The sequence below is a fragment of the Aotus nancymaae genome, unplaced genomic scaffold (assembly GCF_030222135.1).
Source record: "Aotus nancymaae isolate 86718 unplaced genomic scaffold, 86718_ANA_hifiasm-v0.15.2.pri h1tg000001l, whole genome shotgun sequence".
Classification (NCBI taxonomy): domain Eukaryota; kingdom Metazoa; phylum Chordata; class Mammalia; order Primates; family Aotidae; genus Aotus; species Aotus nancymaae.
Window position 1 is genome coordinate 11765074 of NW_026988412.1, and position 27986 is coordinate 11793059.

General features: G+C 38.0%; 2 protein-coding genes across 10 annotated transcripts in view; one reads left to right on the forward strand and one right to left on the reverse strand.

Moving 5' to 3' along the window:
• Positions 1-12637, reverse strand: part of NDUFAF5 (NADH:ubiquinone oxidoreductase complex assembly factor 5) — a 35886-nt gene extending 23249 nt beyond the window's left edge. For 4 of the 5 annotated variants that reach the window (XR_010343331.1, XR_010343337.1, XR_002479037.2 and 1 more), the window contains exons 1-6: positions 12385-12637; positions 10374-10414; positions 9253-9316; positions 4586-4633; positions 2767-2870; positions 104-143 (exon numbers count right to left, since the gene is read on the reverse strand). Coding sequence is in view for 1 of the 5 variants with exons in the window: in XM_012474956.3 (XP_012330379.2) it covers positions 104-143; positions 2767-2870; positions 4586-4633; positions 9253-9316; positions 10374-10414; positions 12385-12606 (519 nt within the window). In the remaining 4 variants the exon portion in view is untranslated. Of the gene's footprint in view, positions 1-103; positions 144-2766; positions 2871-4585; positions 4634-9252; positions 9317-10373; positions 10415-12384 lie in introns of those variants that run through there. The other variant, XM_021673575.2, reaches the window with a different exon arrangement.
• A 54-nt stretch (positions 12638-12691) lies between these two features.
• Positions 12692-27986, forward strand: part of ESF1 (ESF1 nucleolar pre-rRNA processing protein homolog) — a 67716-nt gene continuing 52421 nt past the window's right edge. Inside the window, exons 1-9 of one of the 5 annotated variants that reach the window (XM_064378042.1) lie at positions 12692-12794; positions 13463-13573; positions 14867-15549; positions 19305-19693; positions 20281-20394; positions 21957-22057; positions 23093-23245; positions 24866-24980; positions 27514-27661. In XM_064378042.1, coding sequence (XP_064234112.1) covers positions 14913-15549; positions 19305-19693; positions 20281-20394; positions 21957-22057; positions 23093-23245; positions 24866-24980; positions 27514-27661 — 1657 coding nt within the window. In that variant the 5' untranslated portion in view covers positions 12692-12794; positions 13463-13573; positions 14867-14912. Of the gene's footprint in view, positions 12795-12838; positions 12985-13065; positions 13090-13462; positions 13574-13619; positions 13790-14866; positions 15550-19304; positions 19694-20280; positions 20395-21956; positions 22058-23092; positions 23246-24865; positions 24981-27513; positions 27662-27986 lie in introns of those variants that run through there. The other 4 variants (XM_012474936.3, XM_064378168.1, XM_064378229.1 and 1 more) reach the window with 4 other exon arrangements.

A 27986-nucleotide genomic window follows, 5' to 3' on the forward strand; every position in this document is an offset into this window, starting at 1 on the left:
GTCAGACCTACAAGTAAATAGTTTGTGAAATCTGAAACATCTGTAGGTTTCTAACAATAAAGAAAATAATACAGGATAGTTGAATGAACAAAAGTTTTCTTACCTGCTCAAGTGCTCTAGGAAGGTCATTCACCCAGTGCAAACTAAAATAAGAGAATACAGATTTGTTTTAGCTTAATTGGCACAATTAATTAGTAAAATTATCACCAGTATAATGATAACCCATAAAAAGGTGTTAAACTTAGAATTTTGAAATTGCCTATCAAAATCTACTATTTTCATACACATTTCAAAATTATAAATATTCCTAGAGGGCCAGGTGCAGTGGCTTACGCCTGTAATCCTAGCACTTTGGGAATCCAAGGCAGATGGATCACCTGAGGTCAGCAGTTCGAGACCAGCCTGGCCAACATAGCAAAACCCCATCTCTACTAAAAATACAAAAATTAGCTGGACGTGGTGGCTCATGCCTGTAACCCTAGCACTTTGGGAAGTCAAGTCGGGTGGATCACTTGAGGTCAGGAGTTCAAGACCAGCCTGGCCAACATGTTGAAACCCTGTCTTTACTAAAAATACAAAAATTAGCCAGGTGGGATGGCACATGCCTGTAATCCCAGCTACTTAGGAGGCTGAGGAAGGAGAATCACTTGAACCCAGGAGGTGGAGGTTGCAGTGAGCTGAGATCACACCACTGTACTCCAGCCTGCACGACAGGAGTGAGACTCCATCTCAAAATAAATAAATAAATGAATTAATTAAATAAGTAAATAAATATTCCTAGGGGAAAACCTTCCTTGTGTCACACCAGAAAATTCCCCATGTCAATATATCACTTTGCTTAAGTAAAAGAATCTAATATGATTATTTTCTAATTCTTCATCACTGAATTATGTAAAAGTCATTTGTACTTAGGCATTTTATCTAAACGGTACTATTCTGAGACCTTATTTGTAAAAAGTAGCAAAAATGCTCAAAGCATATCAGTTAAATCAATTAAGCTACAGAAATATAGTATTATTCTAAGCCAGATTTTTTTAGAAAAAAGAATTATCTGCAGACCTAAATTTTCTCAAGCCAAATAGTATAACTCATCAAAAGCTTGATTCTGTGAGTTTTCCAATTAACATCTCATTTTTTAAAAAATCGATTTTTAAGACTTTATTTTTAATTATATTTTGGAGCAGTTTTAGGTTTACAGCAAAATTAAGAGGAAGGCACAGAGATTTTTTTACATACTCCTATTCCCACACATGCATAGCCTCCCCTATTCTCAATATCTCCAGAGTGTACATTTTGTTACAACTGATGAACCAAACTGACATGTCATTTTCCCCCAAGTTCATAATTTACATTAAGGTTCACTCTTGGTGGTGTATATTCTAAGGGTTTGGACAAATGTATAATGTCATATATCCAATATTATAACAGTATCATAGAGTAGCTTTACTGCCCTAAATATCCTCTGTGCTCCACCTATTTATCCTTCCCACATACCACCCCTGGCAATCACCAATCTTTTTACTGTCTCCAGAGTTTGCTTTTTCAGAATGTCACAGTTGGAATTACACACTGTATAGCCTTTTCAGATTAGCTTCTGTCATTCAGTAGTATGCATTTAAGTTTTCTCCATATCTTTTAATGGCTTGACAATTTCTTTTTAGTGCTGAATAACATTCTGTTGTTTGCATATAACAAAGTTTTTCCACTCACCTAATGAAGGATATCTTGGTTGCTTCCAAGTTTTGGCAATCATGAATACAGCTGCTATAAACACTTGTGTGCAGGTTTTTGCATAAACATAAGTTTTCATCTCTTTTGGGTAAACACCAAGGAGCATGCAATTGCTGGATTGTATGGTAAGATTATGTTTAGTTTTGTAGGAAACCACTGAACTATCTTGCAAAGTGCCTGTGCTATTTTGCATTTCCACCAATAATGAACTCCACATCCTCGCCATTTATTAGTGTTGTCAGTGTCCTGGATTTTGTATGTGGTACATCCATTTTTTTTAAGGTAGTGAAAATAAACAAAAACCAGAGCTATATATACTGAAATTTAATAAATCTCTTGAAGTTTCTTTCTTTTTTTTCGAGATGGAGTCTTGCTCTATTGTCCAGGCTGGAGTGCAGTGGCACAATCTCGGCTCACTGCAAGCTCCGCCTCCTAGGTTCAAGCAATTCTCATGCCTCAGCCTCCGAAGCAGCTGGAATTACAGGTATATACCATGACACCTGGCTAATTTTTGTAGTTTTAGTAGAGATAGTGTTTCACCATGTTGCCCAGGTTGATCTTGAACTCCTGACCTCAAGCGATCCGCCCACCTTGGTCTCCCAAAGAACCGGGATTACAGGCATAAGCCACTGCATCCAGTCCTTGAATTTTCTTTTGACTCTACTCTCACTTAGAGTATAGTCATGTGTGACAGTAAAAGTCATATTCTCAGTCTCTGCAGAGTATGGTCACACTTTCCTGGTAGAACTGCATCCCCTTATGCTGAGTTCCAGGACAAAATTGAATGTCCATTTCAAACCATACTGTGTTAAGCTCGTATTTATCATTCTTAAGGCCTTCAACAAGTATTAGATACTTTAAAAACTAAGGAGATCATATTATAGCTCTGTCATACTTATGGGAAAACTGAAAGTAACATAATTAGTCACCTTCAAATAGCAAGCAGATGAGCTAATGTAAAAACTCAGGTTCAAAACCTTTATGACATAAATGATCTATTTATAACATATGGCTTTTAAAAAGTGGATTACCAACCTTAAACTGCTAACCACCAGGTCAAATGTATTTTCTCTGAAGGGAAGGAATTCTTCATCAACTAAAATGCTGACAGTAGGAATTTCTGTTTCTAAGGAATTTTTCTAACAGTAAGAAAACAAAAGATCAAAACCACATTTATGTAGACTCTCAATTAATAATAACACAATCATCGTTAAATTGAAGTCAATATTCTATTTACTTGGCAGTTTCTACCCGCTTTCCCAAAGGTGGCACAGAGAAGGCACCCAAAAAGCATTTCTTAAATGACGTAACATCAGCCAGAAATAAACAGCTACCTAGTTGAAACAACATAAACAGGATACCCACGTCACACCAAACAAATCTCAGAAGGCCGAAAGTTTGGCTGGGCATGGTGGCTCACTCCTATAATCCCAGCACTTTGGGAGGTCAAGGCGGGCAGATCACTGAAGATCAGGAGTTCAAGACCAGCCTCGCCAACATAGTGAAACCCCATCTCAAATAAAAATACAAAAATTAGCTGGATGTGGTGGCATGCACCTGTAATCTCAGCTACTCGGGAGGCTGAGACAGGAGAATCACTTGAACCTGGGAGGCAGAGCTGAGACAAGATTGTGCCACCATGCTCCAGCCTGGGTGACAGAGCAAGACTCTGTCTTAGAAAAAAAAAAAGAAGGCTGAAAGTTTTAATTAAATAACTGGAGTACTAGATGAAAATATGGGTGGACAGGACATTATTTTACCCTTCGATGAAAAAGCCTAGGTAAACATAACAGCCAGAAACTGTAAAGGAAAAGACTGATATATTTGACGATAAACTAATTAAAAATTTCTTTTTTTTTTTTTAAGACTGGGTTTCACTGTGTTGGTCAGGCTGGTCTTGAACTCCCGACCTCAGGTGATCCGCCCGCCTTGGCCTCCAAAGTGCTTGGATTACAGGCGTGAGCCACCACGCCCAGCCAAAAATTTCTATTAATACAAAACATTAAACGATGTAAACAACTGAGGAAAATATTTACAACATATATAATGAAGGATTAATATCCCTAAAAACCAAGCTCTTACAAATCACCTAGAATAAGAACACATGACAGCTAAAGTAGATGAAGGACAAGGTGTAGCCATGTCACAAAATTATTTACAAAATTCACAAGAAATATCAATCGTCAAAAGACATTGGTAGCTGTCAGATTGACGAAGACAAAAAGACTGGCCCAGTGTTGCCAAAGCAAAGGAGGAAAAGGTACCTTTTTCATCATCCAACCTTTCTAAGGACAGTCTGAAGATGTATGTCAAAAATTTTTAAATGAACATCAAAATGAATCCATAAATTCCGCTTCCAGGACTTTATACCCAGGGAAAAACTAAATCAAACATACAAAGTTGCTTCACATAAGGATGTTCACTGCAGTGTTGGTTAAAATGTAACTGCCTTTCAATAGAACGTTTAGCTAAAAAAACTATGAAGTATTCATATATTAGAATACCATGTAGCCATTTAAAAAGATGATATATGACACATATATGTACAAATACACTGACAAAAAAATGACGTGCTGTAAATAACATGGAATATTAGCATAGTAATGGTCATAAACAATTGTGTGTGGGGGTGGGGACAGTTATGTCTGCAAATATAGAGACCAACTGTCACCAATGGTTGCCTCTGAATGGTGGGACTAGGGGTGATTTTTCCTTTGTCCTTGATATTTCCTGTATTAGTTCCTTTTCATGTGTCAGAAAAGAAAGATAGTTTGAAGAAAATAAAAATGAAGAAATAAAGTACGAAGAAACAAATCATGAGATTAGAAACCAAAAGTGTTAAAAAGCTACCTACCAAAGCATTTTCTGCAATGTCGGCTTGGAAAAACTTTCCAATAGTTTCCTGCAATGGAATAACTAAAGCTGAAACAAACAAATCCAGTCACAAACAACTGCTGACATTTCTAAAGGTAAAAGTATTAATTATAATTAATTACACTTATAAATATTAATTATAAGTATTATTTATATTTTATAATTTTATATTTATAATTAATTATAAGTATAATTTTCAGCTTTGTAAGGGTATTTTTCGCATAAAACCAGTATGGTACACAAATACTTTTAGTAACACATATCTTTTGCTATGTTTAATTATATGTAATAAAATAGAGAACATGAATATGCAGATTCAACATCCTGAATTTACTAAACTGGGGGAGGGCTTCTGTATTAAGTTTTACATGGCATAACATGCTAAGAGCCAGTTTCCCCATCTTGTGCCACAAAGGACCCTCAATGCGTTTCCTGCCTTTTAGTTGTTCATTCATGGTGTTTACAGAGTAATGAAAGACTTCCAGACACAAAGGCTTAGGGTGGGGCTTAAGGAGACTGTGCTATTTCTGTACTAGAAAAACACTTTCCCTTCAGCCCTCTTTTCTCCAGGATCCTGCTCCCCTATCTCCATCTATCAATCTCTAATCTCTGTCTTGCCTCCTTCCTTCACCTTACAACAGGCATAAGCTTTCCAATTATCAAAAATCTCCTCCCTCTAGGCACCTTCTGGTTGTTTGGTTTATAATCCACAACTCTACTTCTTCCTAAATTCTTTCTCCCCATTCTGAGTATCTCTTGGCTTTCACTGCACTCCTAATGCTACCTGCAGTCTCTGCTCACTACTCTCAGTCTGGCTTCACCTGACCTCTTTGAAGCACAGCATTGTCAACAGCCTCCTAGAAGCTTCTTTAGAAACTTCTATTCTGGCTGCCCTCCTCTATTAGGGAAGCCAATGCTTTTTTACTTTATCCACACCCACTTCCCTGCCCCCAACTTGGAAAGGGATCTCTCCTACCACAAAAACTCTACCATCACTTAGTCACTGCAGATTATCTGAGGGCAACTGGTATGCAAGTCAATGTTTAAATACGGGTTCTCAAAAAAAAGAAAGAAAAGAAAAGAAAAAGAAAAAAGAAAGAAAAGGAAGTGCCCTGTTTGCCAATTTCCATGATGCACTCAAACAACAGTGGATTTCATGCTAGCAACACGATGTTGCTAAGTACGGAGCTGGGAAGAGATGTGCTCAATGGCTCTCACGAGCCAGCTCTAGCACACTCCTGTGAAGGGTGAAGAATTAGATCAATAGGACTATCTATCACCGTCTCTCACTTGAAAATTTAAACTAAGAGACTTCAAGATAATAGCAGAGGTCCCTGGAGTTGGAAGAGCACTTAGACTTCAGGATGAAGGCAGGGGTGTGCTGGCTCTTGGTGGGGGACTGCTTTGTAGCATTTGCCAACTTCCATGGTATAAATATTCCCACCAGGGCTGATGTCAGGCTATCAATACAATGTCACAGAACAGAGGTTGGGAAGAGATGCCAACGAATGGCTCTCACAGGCTGGCCTAAGCTAGCTTCAGCTCACCACTGGGTGTAGGGTATTCATACGGAACCACACACAATGATGAACACTACTGGGGATAGACTACAGGGAGTAAAAAGAATGAAAGCAACCAGGCAGCATGCATGTAATACCAGAGTGCATGTGAACAAGAGGAATGTTGTTCCGGTGTTTCAAAGTTCCCATCTCTTGTGAGGCCTGACTCTACTTCTGGATCCCTGAGTTACATAGGAGCCTCTCTGTAACAAATGTCTCTGTGTTTAAACTGGCTTCAGTGCATTTTCACTTTCAACAATCAAGTTACCTTACTAAGACACTTTCCATCTTACTATTACTGGCATCTTTGTTGGCTCCTCCTCTTTCTACCAACCCTAAGTACAATTGCAGAAGGTTGTTTGCTATATTCTTGCTGCAGAGAGCTTACCTATTTCTTCTCTTTTTTCTTTTTTTAGTAGTTTCACCATGTTGGTCAGGCTGGTCTTGAACTCCTGAACTCAGGTGATCCACCTGCCTCGGCCTCTCAAAGTGGTGGGATTACAGGCGTAAGCCACCACGCCTGGTTGAGCTTACCGATTTCTATGGCTTCAGTTGTCACTTCTGAAAAGGACTTCCAAATAAAAACCATAGCCTCCCTTTGACAGATTTACCTTGTCTCACTTCTTGCCAAGCTGTTGCGATGGGTTTTAGTGACCATATTTTATAGAAAATGAGGTCTAGAGCAATTGATTGGTCCAAGGTTCAAGGGCACAAGACAGTGGCAGAGCTGAAGTTTGAAGCCCTATCTGACTTCAAATCAATGCTCTTAACCTCAATATCCCAATTCCACATTTCCAACTACCTGCCAGCTATTAATACTAACATATTCAACTGTCACCTCAAACTCAAATATCTAAAATAGGAATGATCCCATGCTCCTTGCCATATCACATCCCCTGACTTTTTCCAGTCACAAAAGGTATAACTTTAACTCTAAAGTTATCTTGCAATAGTCATTTAATAAATCTTCATTGTGATTTAGGTACTAGGATTTAATGGTGATCAAAAATGAGCAAATCCGATAAGAAGAAATACACTAAATATACACCAGGAGCTTGCAAGTACTATGGAAACAAATAAAGCAACTAGTCAGCAGAGAGCAGGGCCACTATTTTCTAAAGCACTTACAACTTACAGGAGGAATCTTTGATGCAGTCAGCTGAGTAAAAATCTGACAGGTGAGGAAGTGAGACACACAGATATCTCGGGGAAGAGCATAGCGAACAAGAGCAATGCAGAGCCCTGGCCTACTTGAGAAACTGCAAGGAGGCCAGGATTGCTGAAAAGTTGGAAGTGAAAGGAAGACAGGACCAGAGACATGATTAAAAAAAACAGAATCCTGAGGGTCTTATGGATTAGGACTCTGGATGACTACTAAGTCAGATGAGAAACTAACAGTTCTGGGCAGAGGACTAACAATGATTTGATTTGTGTTTTAAGAGGATTACTTTGTCAGGAGAACAGACTACTGTCAGGAGAACAGATTACTTTGTCAGGGACAAAGGTAGACACAGGGAGACCAATAGAAGGTTACCACAATAATCTAGGCAAGAGGTGATGGTAGCTGGACAACATGGTGACAGGGAAGGTGGCAAGAAGAGGTAGAGTTTGGTTATATTTTGAAATGAAATAAAAGCTGTTGATGGATCTGATGTGAAAGAGAAAGAGATAAGAGAAATCAATAAAAATGTTTTTGGCCTGAGTAACTAAAAGAACAGATTTGCTCGCCTACCGTATCTGGTCAGTCATCCAGTTCTGTTGATGCTTCTAGATCTCTCTCATACATCCCATCATTTATATGTGCTGGCTCTTAATGGGTGGCAGGCCTTTATTTCTCACTCTTGTAATGTCTTTAACACAGCCTTCTAATGGGTTTGTTTCTCTATCCTTTTGTGTCTTCAATCTTTCTTGAATGGCATCCCCAAATCAATCTTCCTTAAACATCACTAGATCACACCCTACAGCATTCTACCTCTGTGCCTTTCCTCCTGCCACGTCCTGACTTCCAAAGCCAGGAACCACCAACTCAAATTCTTTCAAATCCCAGGTCAGATTCTGTGCCCTCTGAGAAGCCTTGACCACATGAATCCCTACTGATTTTTCTTTTTCCTTAATTCCTGTTGCACTTTAATAAGTGCACCATTTCTATGGTATTTACTATTACCAATAACAGTGTTTTAAAAGCCTCACCACACCCTTCCCCACCCTGGCCCAAGTGTATGTTTTTATCTAAGCAGATTTTATGTAGAAATTTCACTTTATGGCCGGGAGTGGTGGCTCACGCCTGTCACTCTAGCACTTTGGGAGGCCGAGGCAGGCGAATCACTTCAGGTCAGGAGTTCAAGATCAGCCTTGCCAACATGGTGAAACCACATGCCTACCAAAAATAGAAAACTTAGCAGGGCATAGTGGTACACCTCTGTAACCCCAGCTACTTGGGAGGCTGAAGCAGGAGAATCGTTTGAACCAGGGAGACAGAGGCTGCAGTGAGCCGAGATTGTGTCACTGTACTCCAGCCTGAGCAGAGTGAGACTCCGTCTTAAAAAAAAAAAAAAAAAAAAGAAAATCCAGTTTAATCTTTGTGTCCAGCACAATATCGTATACATAGGAGCTAAAAGAATAAATTAATGTCTTTATGGTCTGAATTATAAAGTACAAAATAAAATAAAATGTTATAAGCATTAACAAAGCTACTTATATTTAATCATACAGAAAGATTTCTAGTCAACTAATAAAATATTTTTCTAGCTAAAGGTTAGCTTAATCATATTTTCTATATGAAATCTGATTTTTATTGCAATTATCGAAAATGTGAACAAAGTGGGAACAAAGAGAAATATATCTTATGTAGATTCAAATAAATTATCAATAGAAACGTAACATAAAATGGATACAGAGAAAAAACACTTAAAAAAAAATTCTAAAGCGGAGAAAACCACCATTGGTTCTACCACTTAATAAAAAACAAATTAACAATTCTGATATAATTAAATCTAAATATGCTGCAAGCTAAACTGATTAGGAAAGTCTTTTTTTAAAATTAGCCATTTTACTTTGCAAAGCAAATTAAGTCATTGAATAAATATACCTTATTCAAATATTGTGCAATGTAACCTCTTCCACAACCAAGATCCAAAGCAAGGGAGAAATCTCTAAAAAAAAAAAAAAAAAAAAAAAAAAAAGACACAGAAGTTATGCTCTGTCCATAATATAGTCTATAAATTAAGAACTATTTTTTCTTCAGTAAAATCATTTCAGTAAACATAACTTCCAGAAGGTTACATCATCTGCCTTTTGGCCTCACCTTACAAGTTATATATACCAGAGCCTATTTCTCAGACTTGTTGAAGCAGTGGAACACTTAGAAATCATCATGGGAAATACCATTAAGTATTAATGTTAAAGTAAAAAAAGAACTTAAATAATAGTTAAACTTTTACTGAAAATGTACCAGGTTCAAAGTACTGAGCTAAGTGTCTGAAGCTAAGTAAGTCAAACTCAACTAAAAAGGAGCAGTCAACACTTGAATTCAGTCAGTTTGAATCCTGAACTGGAACTGCCATCCTCCACGCCATGCTGTCTCCTCTAAACATACTTTGTTCTGCTACACTGGTACAGACATCTAATTGTAGGACATAGGTTCAAAAAAACATATAACAAGAAAACTTGAATTTTATCTACTAATAATATTCTTCCTGAAAAACTGGAACAGAAAGAGCCCCTTTGCAATTTGTTTTTAAAAAGCTTTGTCAAAATTATAGAACATTAGTATACAGCTGGAGAATCCCTAGTGGTAGATAACCCTATTTACCTAATGACCTAATGCTTGATGATGAACACAGGCAATATGGCACACTTAGGTACAGAGGCTTTGAAACTAGAAGGTAAATCTTAAAACTTCGCATGTTGTTAAGTATCTCAATTTTTAGAGCAATCTTTCTATTACTGGCTTTTGGCCAAATCAAGTGGATTCAGACTTGGAAATAGAAACGAGTTGTGCTTCCATACATTCTTTTCTTTTTTCAGGCAACAATGAAGAAAACATTTTCTCTCCAGACACGAAAAAGGAGACTTACAGAGTGATTTAAATCACCAGTCAGAGTAAATTCTTTCAGATTCTGCCATTTCAGGTATCAAGTTCCCGGCATTTAACCGCTTGAATTTCCACTCAAAAGCTGATGGTATGGTATTATGTTCACCACCACTTACCTGGGTATGTCATATACACGGTCTGCAATTCGACTTCCAACCTGAAGAATTACAAGACGCATAGGTTAACAGGAAAGTGATACTCTTTTTCCAGTATTCAACAATCCACAGGTTACTTATGTTTTAAAATAAGTACTTCCCTTTATCTCCTTTTCAATTTCACCACAGGAACTTTCTTCTCAAATCACCAGGAAACAAAATTGAGGCGAATTACTTCAGAAGTTAATTTAATTAAATCAAGAGTAAATATTCTTAAAAATATTCCTACATACACATACATATATATGTGGACTTTACATTCCATGTGACGTAAGATCACAAAAACAAAAAGCAAGGAACACAAAAGGCACATTATTGTCCACAGATATTAGCATGAGGTATATAAAGTGAAAAATGAGTTACTTGCGGTTTATTGCAGATCAATACATAAGCGGTCACTTAAGAAAAACGCTACTATTTGATGACTAACAAATTTTGTGGAACTCCTAAATGATGAAGTTTTCTGAGTGACATTCACAAGTTAGAAAAGCTAAATCTGAGGTAAGGACACCTCCCCGGCCCCAATCCCATCCCAATTTAAGAGTCATAAGATAAGCACCACCTTTTGCTGGGCTGGCTTCATCTGGCAGCAATAAAGATGTGGGAGTCTAGTATTCTCCACATTCCACTCACTCCCTCATAAACACCCCCAGAGTTGCTATTAGGACTCCCAAACACAGGTGTACTTGCCTTTTGGAAGAAGGGCAAGGGAGGAAGGAGAGTGGATGTTTTTTTCCCAGGAGTCCACTTTGTATGTCATTCCTAATATGAACGCCCTATGTTTATTATAAAAAGAACTCTCACATACTTTATTTGTTCTAGTCCCACAAATTGCCTAGGCCTCAATTAAGTTGTAATCCAGGTGCTTTTCTTGGAGGAGAAAGGGCTACGAGCATACATCTACTAAGTACATGACATCAGCAGTGTAGTAAGTGCACCATGCCTTACAAATGGGATACAAACAATTTATCGGTAGTAAACTTCCTATATCTATAATAGACATTACCAGTCTCTCTTTCTATAAGACTTCCTGAGAACAAACTGTCAATCATCTGATCAGACCTGTACTTGCACAGAGCTCTGCCCAAGCTAGGGGTTCATTAAGTGTTTGTTGCATTATACTTGACTCCAATTTTGTTCTACTTCTGAATAAACATTTACTGAGGCCTGAACTTGGGAATGTATGTCCTGAAAGTAGAAACTCTCAGTACTGGGCCCACCTGGGCAGGGAGAAAGAGTTTTCTCAAACAAGCAAAGACCAGAGACCTTAATTTGATATTCCTAAAACATAAATCAGATCACTCCACCGATTAAAACAAGAGCTTCACATTTCTCTAGAGCAGTGCTGACAAAAAAAATCATGAGAGCTACACATGTAATTTCAAATTTTCTAGTAGCCACATAAGGAAAAAAGTAAAAATGAGAGAAATTTAATTTTAAATTTATGTTTAACCCAATATATCAAAAATATCATTGCAACATGTAATCAGTATAAAAGCTCTTAATGAGCTATTTTACATCCTTTTTTTCATACTAAGTCACTAAACTCGTGTGTATTTTACACTTCCAACACCTTTCAAGTGTTCAACAGCCACATGTGTGGCCGGCAGTTACCATACTGGCTGGACAGCGCGGATACAGTAGAAATACAGAAGAAAACCCCAAGTCCCTATCCCGCAAGGCCCTGATGATTTGGGCTCTCCTGACCTCCTCTCCCACTCTCTCCCTCTGTGGAGTTTCTCTGGAGGCCCCTGTAAGGTCCTTTCGGCCTCAGGGACGTTGCTGAAATGAATGCAAGCATGAATGAAAAGCATGTTACAAATATCCGAGCCTAGGCCTTGCGTGATTACAGTAGAGGCCGAGAGGCAGGGCTGCTGGTCAAGGTCAGACGGTGAGGTCGGGGCCCAGCCAGAGCTCGCGGAGAAGACGAGGACTGGGATCGCCCCCCAACCCCGCCGCCCAGCGGGCTCACCTCCTCCTTCAGGTAGTCAAACTTCGTCGGCTCGGGCTGCTGGGCCGCCCAGTTCTTCTGTTTCCTTTTCAAATCCCGATCGAAGATATTCAGCGCTCTGGACGATGTGCCGCCCCGGGGAGAGACACCAGAGGTGACCTCCCTACGGCCCAGGTTCTCCGCTGGGACCCTCGCCGCCCGAGGTCGCCGGCAAAAGTGCCAGAGACCCGCCGGCCGCAGCATCTCCAGCCACGATACCAATTACCAGCACTTTTTGTCGTGCGCATGCGCCAGAGCGGCGACGACCACAAAGATCTTCGCAGAGGAAACGTGCAAGTAGTTTGGCCTATTTCGCTTGCCATTACGGCAGAGCGTCATGCGGAGGATTGTGGGTGCGAGTCCCACTTGAGGTTTGGAAAGGACTACGGACGGTGAGTGGTGATGGGCTCGAGTTGAAGAGCTCGAATTGAAGGACTCGAGGAGGGTTGTGTGTGGCCCGGGGGAAGAACTAGTCTCTGACAGGATCTCTTTCGCATCTCCGAGGGATTTTGCCCCTTCCTCCTGAGCCTTTTCGACCACCTTCTTCAGATTTCATCGATCTTCATCAGGGTCGCTTCTCGAGTCAGTCTGTTAGCTGTGGGAAGGAGACTCTCGTTCAGGGGCCAGCCTTGTATTCTGTGCATCAGAGAACGTGCAGAAGGGGAGGGTGGGATACAGTTTTTCCTGGTTAGTGTATAAAAGGCCTTGTTTTTAAAATAAGGAATACCGCCCTTTTAATCAATCCTTTTTTCTTTCTTTCTTTTTTTTTTTTTTTTTTGCCATTAATCAGTGACTTTTGGCTCTTTGCAAAACTCCTATCCAGAGATGCTAAAACATTAGGGACTAATTCACAAGGGAACAGTATTAATTTATACACACATATGTGTATGTTCTAATATGTTTCGGTGGGATCAGCTCATTTGGGACTTCATCACTTGTAGAATAAGAGATTATAGAAAGAAATGATATTTATTAACTGGAGTGAGACTTTATCTGGAGAGTCAAATTTATTTTTTATTCATTTTTAAACTTTTTTGTTTGTTTGTTTTTGAGTCTCCAGGCTGGAATACAGTGGCGTGAACGTGGCTCACTACAATCTCCACCTCCCGTGTTCAAGCGATTCCTCTGCCTCAGCCTCCCGTGTAGTTGGGACTGCAGGCGCCATCACCAGGTTGTCTAATTTTTTTGTATTTTAGTAGAGACGGGGTTTCATCATGTTGGCCAGGATGGTCTCGATCTACTGACCTCGTGATCCACCTGCCTCAGCCTCTCAAAGTGCTGGGATTACAGGCGTGAACCACTGTGCCCTGCCTAAACTTTCTATTACTTTTGAAGGATGATTGGATTTAAAGACGGAACATTGTGAACTAAACCTGAGTTGATTTTGGTCTGTTTAGTTAGGCTGCTAGTCTTATAGAACTAAACGCTGTTTGTTGGCAGTAGCAGGAGATAAGGAGTAGCAGAATGAGACCAGAATGTGAAGAAACAAATGAGGCCAACTGAAGCTAGGGAATCTTATTTACTTTTTTTTTTTTTTTTTTTTTTTGGTAGACAGGGTCTCACTCTGTTGCCCAGGCTGGAGTGCTATGGTGCCATTACAGCTCACTTTAGCCACGATCTCCTGTGCGGAAGTGATCTTCTGTCCCCAGCCTCCAGGGTAGCTGGGACCACGGGCCGGTGCCACAAGCCAGGCTCATTTTTTTTTTTTTTTTTTTTTGAGACGGAGTTTCGTTCTTGTTACCCAGGCTGGAGTGCAATGGCGCGATCTCGGCTCACCGCAACCTCCGCCTCCTGGGTTCAGGCAATTCTCTTGCCTCAGCCTCCTGAGTAGCTGGGATTACAGGCACGTGCCACCATGCCCAGCTAATTTTTTGTATTAGTAGAGACGGGGTTTCACCATGTTGACCAGGATGGTCTCGATCTCTTGACCTCGTGATCCACCCGCCTCGGCCTCCCAAAGTGCTGGGATTACAGGCAAGCCAGGCTCATTTTTGTATTTCTTGTAGAAATGGGGTTTCACCATGTTAACCCAGGATGGTCTTGAACTCCTGGGCTCAAGTGATCCGCCCTCCTTGGCGGATCCCAAAGTGCTGGTGAGCCACCGTGCCCGGACTAGGGAATTTTAATTACATTTGCTTTCAGTTAGTAACACATAGAGGTATACAGATAGAAATTCTAAGTGGGAACAGTGGACGAACAAACATTTGTTCCCCTCCATAGAGCCCTGGGATTCTGCTTTGTTTCCTTTAAATTTAATCCTCTAAATGATCTGTAATGGAAAGAGGATATTTTGTTATGTTTCTGCTTTTTGCATGTGACCCAGAATAAGTTGAAGAGATGAAATTAAAGTTACCTTTATTTTATGTACATTTAACTTAGAATATATTGTGAATTCATGTGTTTTTAAAACATTTAATTATAGTACTAACCATTATTACCATTAAAACATTTGTTTTATTTTTAGTATTTGGTTTCTTCAAGCATTTGTTCAGCAAGATTAAAAATTAAAAATGTCATCCAAACAAGAAATAATGAGTGACCAGCGGTTTAGACGGGTTGCAAAGGACCCGAGATTTTGGGAAATGCCAGAAAAGGATCGAAAAGTCAAAATCGACAAGAGATTTCGAGCTATGTTTCATGACAAGAAGTTCAAGTTGAACTATGCTGTGGATAAAAGAGGGCGCCCCATTAACCATAGCACTACAGAGGATTTGAAACGTTTTTATGACCTTTCAGATTCTGATTCCAATCTCTCTGATGAAGATAGCAAAGCATTGAATCAAAAGAAAACAAAGAAGAAAAAACCTCCAACTAAAAAAGAAATAGATTCAAAAAATCTAGTTGAGGAGAAAAAGGAAAAAACCAATGCTAATCAGAAGGGTTCTGAAAGTAAAACTGATTTAGATAATTCTGAAGGAATTAAAAAAATGCAAACCTCATGTAAATCTAAGATAGATTCAAGCATAAGTTTGAAGAAGGATAGCAAAGAATTTATACAAAAAGGCATGAAAGAGAAAAAAAACATTGTTCAACATACTACAGATTCTTCTTGCAAAGAAAAACAAAGGACGTTAGATTCGGGCACCTCTGAAATCGTGAAATCTCCCAGGATCAAGTGTTCTAAGACAAGAAGAGAAATGCAATCAGGTAGGTTGGAAAAAATTAGAGATTTTGGGTGTTACGTTATTTATTTTTATACTGATCTTTCAAAAATGTAAACACGTTAATAAGTATTTGCATAGTATGATGGAATGGTCAAATGCTTATCTGGAAATACAAAGCTGCAAAAGAAATATGCAGTGATTATTAATTTTTTATGTGGTGCTAGAAGACAGACATGAAAATTTGAATCTTGAAGTTGAACAATGATTTTGATTAGTGGTGAGCCCTGGTGAGAACTATAGTCTCTCTCTTTTTTTTTTTTGAGACGGGGTCTTGTTCTGTCACCTAGGCTGGAATACAGTGACGTGATCTCGGCTCACTGCAACCTCTGCCTCCCGTATTCAAGTGATTCTCCTGCCTCAGCCTCCTGAGTAGCTGGGATTACAGGTGGGCACCATCATGCCCAGCTAATTTTTTTTTTTTTGGTATTTTAGTAGAGACAGGGTTTCATCATGTTGGGCTGGCTGGTCTTGAACTCTTGACCTCAAGTGATCCGCCTGCCTCGGCCTCCCAAAGTGCTGGGATTACAGGAGTAAGCCACCACATGGCCAAGAACTATATTCTCTAACCAGATAAAGTGTTATATGTCATAGCATGATAAGAAGAGATGTGTCTAAAGAGGGTAAGTAGACCAAGTGGTGGCTCATGCCTGTAATTCCAGCACTTTGGGAGACCAAGGTGGGTGGATCACTTGAGGTCAGGAGTTCAAGACCAGCCTGGCCAACATGGTGAAACACCCCGTCTCTACTAAAAATACAAAAATTAGCCAGGTGTGGTGGCGCGCGCCTGTACTCCCAGCTACTCAAGAGGCTGAGGCAGGAGAATTGCATGAACCGGGAAGGTGGAGGTTGCAGTGAGCCGAGATTGTACCACTGCACTCCAGCCTGGGTGACAGAGTGAGATTCCATCTCAAAAATAATAAAATAAAATAAAGAGGGTAAGTAGGACTCTTGTCTCAAAAATAAAATTAATTTGTTCAACTGCTTATTAACTAGTATATGGCAGGTAAAATATGGTCACCCATCTCAGGGCTGTCGCTAGCTTATATGATACCTTTATGCAAATTAGAAAAAGGCATGCTCTCTAGACACACAGAGCTCCCAGGGCTCACACTTTGGTGAAGAGATGGCACCTTTGAAGCAACAGCTTTTTGTACCTGAGCAGACACAGCCCCCTCCAGAATGCATGGCTTGGTTAGTGGAGGATGGCCTTGATGTTAGCCCTTCTTGTCCTTTTATAAATACTCTTGTGCAGATAACAGCCTGCCAAACTCTGTGCAGTGGCCCTTGTCTAAAGCAACATTGTCCAGTAGAAATACATAATTTTGGATTTTCTAGTAGCCACTTTAAAAAGATGAAACAGGTAAAATTCTTTTAAATAATTTTATTTAATCCAATATATCAAAAAATTAATATTTAATATAAAAGTCAATGGTATATTTTATATTCTGTTTTCTAATTTCTTACTAATATATTATTTTCATATTAATGTCAAGTTGGACAAAATGCATTTCAGGTGCTCAGTTACCACATGTGACTGGGATTACAGACGTGAGCCACTGCGCCCAGCCACAACACTTTATTATTATACAACCCAAAGTGTGTTATGTGTACCATTGTCATAAGTGAGAAGATTTTTGATGATACTCAAACTTTTTAAATATTAATAGTTATGTACTATGTCAGCATCTTAGAAAATAGTGTAATTACCCCATCACATCTGTCATTTAAGGAATATTGTTCAGAACAAAACTAATTTTTAAAAAATTCAATTTAATAAAAATATCAATGATATTTAAAAATCATGAAAATGGTATAATGACTAACAATTGAGAAATATTGCAATACTAGATAGACCGGGTCTGTAAGATGTTATTTCTAAGCTTGTTGCTTAAAAGTGAGTTTTGTTTACCTCGTAGTAGCTTTCGATGTTGTGTTTTTCTGATCGCATATACAGAACCTATGGCAATGCCTTCGTTTTGGCTTTTTATCACTTCTGTTGGAATCTTCTCTCTTTTCCCTTATTCTAGCTCAATTCTTTGTATGTAGTAGATACTCAATAAATATTTGGTCAATGAATCTTACTATTGTAAGATTATAGGACCAAGAGAAACTTAGTTCCAATTTCATTCTAAATCTTAAACTTTTAAATTTGCTTTTAACTGTCCAAACTTAGAGCCTGTAAGCAGAAACATAAGCTCCAACTTAAAGATTAATGAAATGCATAAGATATATCTACACATCCATTAGATAGAAGCATGTGATTACTTTAGAAGTAAGAAATGATCCCTTTCAGAGTTGTGAGGACTAAAAATTCCAACTTAAGCAAAAACAATCTTTTAATCTTGGTGTATGGCTAATCATAATAGTCGATTACAAAGTTCAAGACCTGGCAGAAAAGTTATAAATATTATTTCTCTGTCTTTGTAGGTGATCTCATCGATATAACAACTTGTGTTGTCAACTACATATGAATGAATCACTGATCTCCAACCCAGACTTCTCTGAGCTGTACACTCTTGATACTTTCTTTTAGATGACTGAGTGGCATTTCATATTCAACATATTCAAAACTGAACTCATGATTTCCCTCCACCAAACAGACTAGTTCATTTCTCATGTTCCTTTTTCATCTATCCATCTGCTTAGCTAGCTAGCTCTGAAAGCTAAGAAGCTGTAACTCATCTTTGACACTTCCAAAACTTCCATTCCTGATATCAAATCCCCAGTCGGTGATTATTATTATTGGTTTCACTTCCTAACTGACTCTGAAATCCATGTACTTCTGTGCATACATACTGCCACCCAATTTAGTGCTACTTTCATTTCTTGCCTTGCATACTGTATGACCTTTACTATATTCACATCCATTCTTTACTTTCCCCAGTCAGTTTTCTACAATATAGTCAAGGTGATCTCCTCAATATGCAAGTCTGAGGATGACAATATCCAAAAGAAGATGACATCCTCTTTTTTGAAAACAGCAGTGTCTTCTCATTGCTTTTATGAAAAAGTCCAACCTCTCTCTATGGTTTTTAGATAGCTTGGCCTCTACTTAACTCTTTATTTCCATTTTTTACTTGATCATGTGCTGTCTGTGATCTGGGCATGATTGTTGGCTTTTTCCTATTGGCAGATTTTTATAGGTACCTTCCTTGCTGTTTCAAACAAATTTCCATCTATTAGTCTAACTTTATTTAACTCCTCTTCCTCCTTCAATTAACAGCTTAGTTATCACTCACATAGGGACCCCGTTATATCTCCTTAGAAAATATTCTTTCTTGGATGGCTTAGTTGTTATTTTAACTTTTTCTGTATATTAATTTTATTTGATATCTATTCATGTATTCTTTTCACTCAGCTAGAAGTTTCATTGAGGGCACTGTTTGCTTCTCTATTGCCAACTATTGTATATTGAGCACTTAGCACGTAACAGGCACACCATTAAGTACTGAATGAATGTCTGGATCTACTTGCATGATGAGGGCATGTGTTAGGATTTTCATTAAATAACTTGGTTAATTGTCTACTGAATTTATATTTTCCTTTACTCTGTTTCGTAGAAGTTATGGTTAGGATTTCTATCATAAAAATTGACCAGGCATTTACTGAATTTATATTTGCCTTTACTGTGTTTCATAGAAATTATATTTTTACTGGATTTGATGTCAAAATAATTTGGATTTAGTTTAATTCAGTGTATATCTTTTCTTAATTTCTTTCCCCTTTAACATTTTACAGTGGTTCTACCCATAATGACGAGAGACAGTGATGGTTATGAAAACTCAACAGATGGTGAAATGTTTGACAAAGATGCTCTGGAGGAAGATTCAGAAAGTGTTAGTGAAATAGGAAGTGATGAGGAATCTGAAAATGAAATTACAGGTGTCAGTAGAGCTTTAGGTGATGATGATAATGGAAGTGACGATGATGAAGATGAAGAAGAGAATGAAGATGAGAATAGTGGGGATGATGATGAAAGTGACAGTGGCCCTGATCTTGCAAGGGGTAAAGGAAATATAGAAACTAGTTCTGAAGATGAAGATGATATGGCAGATTTGTTTCCAGAAGAATCTGGTTTTGAGCATGCTTGGAGAGAATTAGATAAAGATGCTCCTTGTGCTGATGAGGTAACCTTTTGAATAAACAATATTATTTGTGAAAAACATAGTATAAGCAGCTTTTATGACTGGTAGAATTGATGTTATTAAGTGGGAAAAGCTTATTGGTAATAATATTCTTGATGATTCTGATTAAAATTTGGTACGGAATATTTATGAACTAGAAGATGTCCAAGCAGATAAGGAAGAAGCTCTGCGTAAATAATGAAAAGTTGCATGAAATTTTTAATACTTGTTTTAGTTAGTAGTTTATATTTCTGTTCATATGGCGCCTAATAGAAATGCTACAGGGTAACATACTCAACTCCTTCCTCATGCATGCATGGCAAAATGGCTTAGCAAACTTGGTAGTTAAAAAATCAGCTCATGATGATGTTCTGATTGAAGAGTTAAGAACCAAGTAAGAGAAAATGCTTATCTGTTATGGTTTACTATTGTTTGGCTCATTCGGAGTTCTCCTTTATATACTGAATTACACTTAGGTAACTACTGTACTGTTAATTTCAGAGCATAGGGGACAGAAGGCATTACATTTTTAGAATCTTTATTTTTCAAGTATTGAGAATGATATGGATTATGTACTATTTAATTCTCAGATTACACGTCGATTAGCAGTTTGTAACATGGACTGGGATAGATTAAAGGCAAAAGATTTGCTGGCTCTGTTCAATTCATTTAAACCCAAAGGAGGTGTTATATTTTCCGTCAAGGTGAGAATTGATTTCATTTTGAAGTAAATATTTCTAGGCATTTTAAGTTAAATCTGATTTTTTTTTAAGCCATAGTTTTCCTTTTAAGGAAAATAATATTAAAGTTGTCCAATACGATTGAGTATGAAACTTCTATAACAGGTATAAATGTTAGAAAGGAAGAGGTAAAATTATTATTGATAGGTTATGTGATCGTTTACACTTTAAAAACCCAAAGAAATAAAAGCGCACTAAAGGGACAGGGTATAAGAAACGTTTTTTAAAATAAATTGCATTCCTTATTGCTAACACTGGCCAATTTTTAAAAAATTCTAATTTTACTAGAAACAAAACCATATAAAGTCCTTGGGAATTACCTTAATAAACACAAATGACCTATGTGAAGTAAACTGTAACACTTGATAAATTTGAAAAACTTACATAAATTTGGGGACACAATATTTCAAGCCAACCTAATGATTAAGAATCCAGGCTTTGGCCGGGCGTGGTGGCTCAAGCCTGTAATCCCAGCACTTTGGGAGGCCGAGGCGGGTGGATCACGAGGTCAAGAGATCGAGACCATCCTGGTCAACATGATGAAACCCCGTCTCTACTAAAAATACAAAAAATTAGCTGGGCATGGTGGCGCGTGCCTGTAATCCCAGCTACTCAGGAGGCTGAGGCAGGAGAATTGCCTGAACCCAGGAGGCGGAGGTTGCGGTGAGCCGAGATTGCACCATTGCACTCCAGCCTGGGTAACAAGAGTGAAACTCCGTCTCAAAAAAAAAAAGAATCCAGGCTTTGCATTATTACAGATCTGGGTTCAAATCTTGATTCTCATAAGTGCTATGTGATCCTGGATCCTTTATTAATTAATCTCTCAATCTGTCAAATATGTTTACATCTTTCCAACATATCCAAATGGATATAACAATAGTATTGGTGGTTGTAAGGATTAAGTATAAAAGAGCTCACAGTACGTATTTAGTGCAGTGCCTGAAATAGCCCTGCCCTCAATCATTAGAGATTGAGTCTCCCTTATCCAAAATACTTGGGACCAGAAGTGTTTAGAATTTCAGATTTTGAAATAAAATTGCATTATGTATCTGTTACTCTCCAGCCAAAGTGATCTATTTTTTTTTTAATTAATGTTTGCTTTATTCATGAGCAATCAAGATATTCCATAGTGGGAGATACACAAATCAAAATCACTTCATCTTTCTAAGTTATATTACTGTTGATTATGTGACTTTTTAAATCTGAAAATATCAAGAATTGTTTATTTATTTATTTATTTTTTTTATTTTTATTGCATTTTAGGCTTTAGGGTACATGTGAAGAACATGCAAGATTATTGCATAGGTGCATACATGGCAGTGCAAAGCGATCTATTTTTAAAGAAAATTTATCAGGATGCTCTAGCTTACTATAGTGGGTTTGGAAGTGAGTCACCCTCGCTGTTTTTATTGAGTCAAACTGGGTTTGGAAGTGAGTCACCCTTGCTGTTTTTATTGAGTCAAACAGGTCTAGATATTCGTGATAATGAATGCACAAATTACATTGATTCTGTTTTTTCTTTTTAGATATATCCTTCAGAGTTTGGAAAGGAGAGGATGAAGGAAGAGCAAGTTCAAGGACCGGAAGAGCTATTAAGTATTCCTGAAGATGCCCCAGAAAAGGACTGGTATTAAATCACTATAGAACATAAAACTAACCCTCATAAATTCATGTCATTAATTCAGAATTCTGGTCACCATAGCACTTAAAACTAAAGTTTATATTTGTGCCATTCATAGTTAAAACAGGTTGCAAAACAGATTTAAAGTCTGTCAAAAGTGGTACATTATTCCAAGAAGATTTTTTTTGTGGGTATATTTATATTTCTGTATTCGTAAAAATAATTACTGCAGTTTTGTAAAATATTTCATGATTTAACTGTTTTGGAGTTCTTTCAACTTCCTTCATCCTTGTTGCTCTGAATTAGTACGTTTTGCTTTTTTTGAGACATCATTGAAACTCTGTTTGCCTTGAAATTATATAATTTTTCTTATTTGAGAATCAAATAGAAAAGTGGAAGAATGATACAATGTTTTTTATCATCGTGGTGCAGTATAGAAAATAATTTAAAATAGTTTTTAAGCCACTAGGTGGCGCTCTATTTGCACTTAAAAATGAGGGTTAAATATATTAGTGACAGAAGAGAGCTGATGAAGAATGTGTGTTATCAATGTTTTGTGTGGAAACTTAAAAGAGTGTGTGGTATCAATGCTTTGTGTGGAAACTTACAAAAAAAAAGGAATATGTTGTAGTTAAGTGAAATTAAACTTACAGATTCTTAAGCGAACACTGCAAGATCAGAAATGTCTTTGTAGCTAATGCTTTTCTAACATATTTTATAATAATCCTCATTGGTTTTATTTGAGAAGGTGATATGTGGTAGCAAAATAACTATTCTATGAGTTAAATTATAGATAGGCACATGTAATTCCCACACTCTCCTTTTTTAGATACCAAATTCCAATCCAAATACCTGTACCTTGTGAGAATAAGTTGAGCTTTTAAGTATTTAATGTTCATAAAGGCAAAGTCATGAAGGAAATATGGCTTGGAATGAAGAGCAGCTTGTGATATGTTTTTCCTGGAAAAAAAGCATTTATTTTTTAAAGGGAAATTTTTGTGTTTCTGTATAAGCATGCTTAATGAATTTTTCCCACTTTAGGACCTCTAGAGAAAAATTGAGAGATTATCAATTCAAACGACTGAAATACTATTATGCAGTAGTAGATTGTGATTCTCCAGAAACGGCTAGTAAAATTTATGAGGATTGTGATGGCCTGGAATTTGAAAGTAGTTGTTCTTTCATAGATCTAAGGTAATCCAGTGTATGTATTACCAATTTAATCTTTTAGTACAACATGATTATGAGAAGTGAAATATTTGAACTAGTAATGATCTCTGTTTTACATTCTAAAATGATTTTTTGCTTTTGGGTGAACTTTATCGCATGGAGCATCACTCCTAAGAAAAAAACCAAGAAAATGCTAAAGTATTAACGTATGAATCATCCCCACATTTTTGTCCTTTCAAACATATTGGCTCTGTTTTTAAGATGTTGTAACCTACATGATGATATTTCCTTGCAACTGCCTTTTAGAGCTAGGGACCAGATGAGGTAACTTTTAAAAATGCATGGAGGGGCTGGGCACAGTGGCTTACACCTGTAATCCCAGCACTTTGGGAGACCGAGGCAGGCAGATCATAAGGTCACAAGTTAAAGACCAGCCTGACCAACATGGTGAAATCCTGTCTCTACTAAAAATACAAAAATTAGCCGGGCAGGTGGTGCATACCTGTAATCCCAGCTACTCAGGAGGCTGAGGCGGGAGAATCACTTGAACCCAGGAGACAGAGGTTGCCATGAGCAGAGATGGCGCCATTGCACTCCAGCTTGGGTTACAGAGCGAGACTCAGTCTCAAAAAAAAAAAAAAAAGAATTCATGAAGGAAGGGGCAGAGGAATTTGCTAACAGACTGGTATCTCTACATCCATGCTATCCAGTATAGTAGCCACTAGTCACGTATGGTTATTTTAGTTAAATAAAATTTAAAATTTAATTGCATAGTCACATTTCAAATAATTAATGATTACATGAACAGAGCAGATACAGAACATTGCCCTTGTCACAGAAAGTTCTGTTGGACAACACTTCTCTGAATGTAAATGGCTAAATGTGCAATGAGGAAATTGTAAGAATCAACCTTAAGCTTTCCCTTATTTTCAGTGATACTTTATGTATATGATATTTTGTATTTGGAATGCTTACCTATTAATAATAGTATTTGATCTTCAAAATACAATATAGCCAGCTGGGCATAGTAGCTCACACCTGTAATCCTAGCACTTTGGGAGGCCTAGGCAGGAAGATCACTTGAGCCCAGGAGTTCAAGAGCAGCCTGCGCAGGATAGTGAGACCCTGCCTCTACAAAAAATTTTGAAAGTAAAAATTAGCCAGACATGGTGGCACACACTTGTAGAGGATCGCTTGAGCCCAGGGCATTGAGACTTCAGTGAGCCATAATTATGGCATGGCTCTCCAACCTGGGTGACAGAGCAAGAACCTCTCTCTGACAACAGTAACAACAAAAAATATGTAGTCAGTGACTGTACTATCAGAAGTCTGGATCTTTTTGAAACCTGAGGGACCCATATGTGCTTGCACCTGACTCATTAACTGACTCCTAAAGCAGGATTTCTATCTATACAGCATTCCTTTAAATTTAGTGGAATTATAGAGTTAGCTTATGAATTTCAGAAATTCATACCAAGATGAATTCATTCAGAAATATACAAAGATTATGTCTAACATTGTTTGCCTCTTAAACGTGTTTTTTTAGAAAGTTTTATGTATGTATGTATAAACTACAACTAATTAGATGAGAATCTAAACTGGTTATCACTGTGGCGTATGTTTAAATTTTCTTTTTCTTCTTAGATTTATACCAGATGATATTACTTTTGATGATGAGCCTAAGGACGTTGCCTCGGAAGTGGATTTAACAGCATATAAACCAAAATATTTCACATCTGCTGCAATGGGAACATCAACGGTATTTCTTAACTTTGAAAAATATGTAGCTGGACTCTATGGCTTTATGAAAAGATTTTGTATATCATAGCATCTTTAAAAATGGAAAATATTAATTTTATTGTTGCTTTTTCTTGAGACAGAGGCTTGCTCTCTTACCCAGGCTGGAGACGATTCTCATGCCTCAGCCACCCAAGTAGCTTCGATTACAGGTGTGCACCACTACACCTGGCTAATTTTTGTATTTTTACTAGAAACAGGGTTTTGCCATGTGGACCAGGCTGGTCTTGAGCTCCTGACCTCAAATGATCTGCCCACCTTGGCATCCCAAAGTGCTGGGATTATAGGCATGAGCCACTGCTCCTAGCCTCAAAGTATTCAAAATTTTAATGCAAGGGTACAAATAGAAATGAGACACAAGTATGTCTGCATCTACCATATCTGTGAACCTGTTTTCAGATTCTTATTATGCCTTTAAGCCTGTGTCAGTTACCTGCTGATGTTTCTTTTTTCTCTTCTGTCTTTCCTACACACTCTACTAAGTAATACATTAGTTATTAATATCCTAGGGAATGAGGAGAAGTGTGTAATAAATTACCTGCCAGCACAGTTAAACAAAACTAGTGAAAATTTAAAATAGGAGTACCTTTTTCTGCAGATATGATTCAAAATTATAAAAAGAATTGATACAGAATTATTAAGGTATAATATCATATTACTACATAGTAACAAGCAGCCAAAAGGTTTTTGTCTGTTGAAATAGTTTATTACTTAGCTGACTACCTTCTCCTTTTTTTTTTTTTTTGGAGATGGAGTATTTCCCAAGCTGGATTGTAGTGTTGCAATCTCAGCTCACTGCAACCTCTGCCTCCTGGGTTCAAGTGATTCTCCTGCCTCAGTCTCCCCAGTAGCTGGGATTACAGGTGTGTGCCACCATACCCAGCTAATTTTTGTGTTTTTAGTAGAGACTGGGTTTCACCAGGTTGGCCAGGCTGGTCTTGAATTCCTGAGCTCAGGTGATGCACCTGCCTCCGCCTCCCAAACTGTTGGGTTACAGGCGTGAGACACTGTGGCTGGCCCCTTCTCCCTTTTGTTTCTCCCAGTAACCCTTCTGTCCACAGCTGTACTCTGTAATAGCTGTACTAGCTTCCCTCTGCTTTTCCTGTATGATAAATCACTGTGCTTCTCTGAGGAGGGACTGGTAGCAGAGAGAGTAGCTGTATCTGTCACCTGCTATGCTGTGGTGGGCACAGATGGCATTGATTAATTACTGGGTACAGTAAAACTCTACATAGTAAGCAAAGTCTAAAAAAATCAGTCACATGAAATGTAAAGTCATGTTATTTTCAGGAGCAAAACAATGATTAGGGCCAGCCTGTCCAGGCAGCCAGTGTAGTGGTCCTGGGTCCTGGCTGTATCATCGACATCTGTCCTAGTTCCAGCATTGGTTTGGTGGTTATCAGCTCAGGCTTAATTATCAGAATAGGGATTGTTTCTGAATCCTGTGACTAGCTGGAATTTCTGAGATAGGTGACAGTGATTTTAAGGATCTTGATTCATTGCTATCTCTTTTGCTCTCCTTTTCTGGGGGGATTGTCCTGAGGAGAAAAAACAAAAACCGAGGATGTGGGATCTACCCTGTGATGAAGATAAAATATCTAGCAGGGCCTTGTGTGATAATAGGGGCCATGTAGAGTACAGGAGCCAGTCATCACCGCATCAGTCATGTCATAGATGAATTCATGTATCATGGGAGTGTAAGCTACTTCCAACTAATAGATGCTTTTCTCATCAGTGGCTCTTAATCGTTTTTTAAAATGTACCCAACTGAGATTGTGTTGCTTTATCAACAGATTTCATATAGTTTGCACATCTCCTGAAATCTTTGAACTCTGGGTGACAAACGTGTTTTCACTGACTTATAATGTTAACTTTTTGGTTTGAGATGGAGTTTTGTTCTTGTTGCCCAGGCTGGAGTGCAGTGGCGCAATCTTGGCTCGGTGCCACCTCTGCCTCCCCAGTAGCTGGATGACAGGCCTTCTGATTCTCCTGCTTCAGCCTCCCACGTAGCTGGGATTACAGGCACCCGCCACCACACCCGGCTAATTTTTTGTGTTTTTAGTAGAGATGGGGTTTCACCATGTTGGCCAGGCTGGTCTTGAACTCCTGACCTGAGGCGATCCACCCTTGGCCTCCCAAAGTGCTAGGATTACAGGCGTGAGCCACTATGCCTGGCCCATAATGTAAACTTGTTTACCAGTACATTTTCTTAGTTTTTTTCACTGTAATTAATTTACATACTGGTTAATTTTTACTATCAATAATGGAGTATCCTATAGATAATAGAGAATTGGGAGGAGATAAAAGTTAATAAAAATGATGCCCTTTCATAAATAGGATACTATTTATTAATCATGTCATTCATATATATGTTTTAATGTGTCTTAACTTTTAACTTACTGTTAAACATCCAAGTTAACAACATATATTCTTTAACAAGTTTGACTTGACATTTCCATTTTCTTGTGTTATTTTTTCTTATTCATTGGTGAAAGGTGGAAATCACTTGGGATGAGACTGATCATGAAAGAATTACAATGCTCAACAGGAAGTTTAAAAAGGAAGAGCTTTTAGACATGGATTTTCAAGCCTACTTAGCTTCCTCTAGTGAAGATGAAGAGGAGATAGAAGAGGAGCTACAAGGTACTTGTTAATCTTTTAGTGACCATTAGTAGACAAAGGTCTTTGGCAGTAGATTTAAAGGAAGAGCCAAATTCTGTCTACAGATATATTCACATGCACAGTATTATATATACTTGTAGACAGTGATTGATTTTTTTAAAAAATATTTTCTTTGGCTGAATTTAACTATAAACATTTTGTTTAAAACCGTGACCTAACCAAGCATGACCTTTTAGGCTTGTCCTGATTCATATGGTTGCACAGTTTCTTAGTAAACCAGTAAAATGATCTTTTAGGCACCCCTCCCCTTTGCCTTTTTAAAAATAAGAGCATCATTTAGATTAAT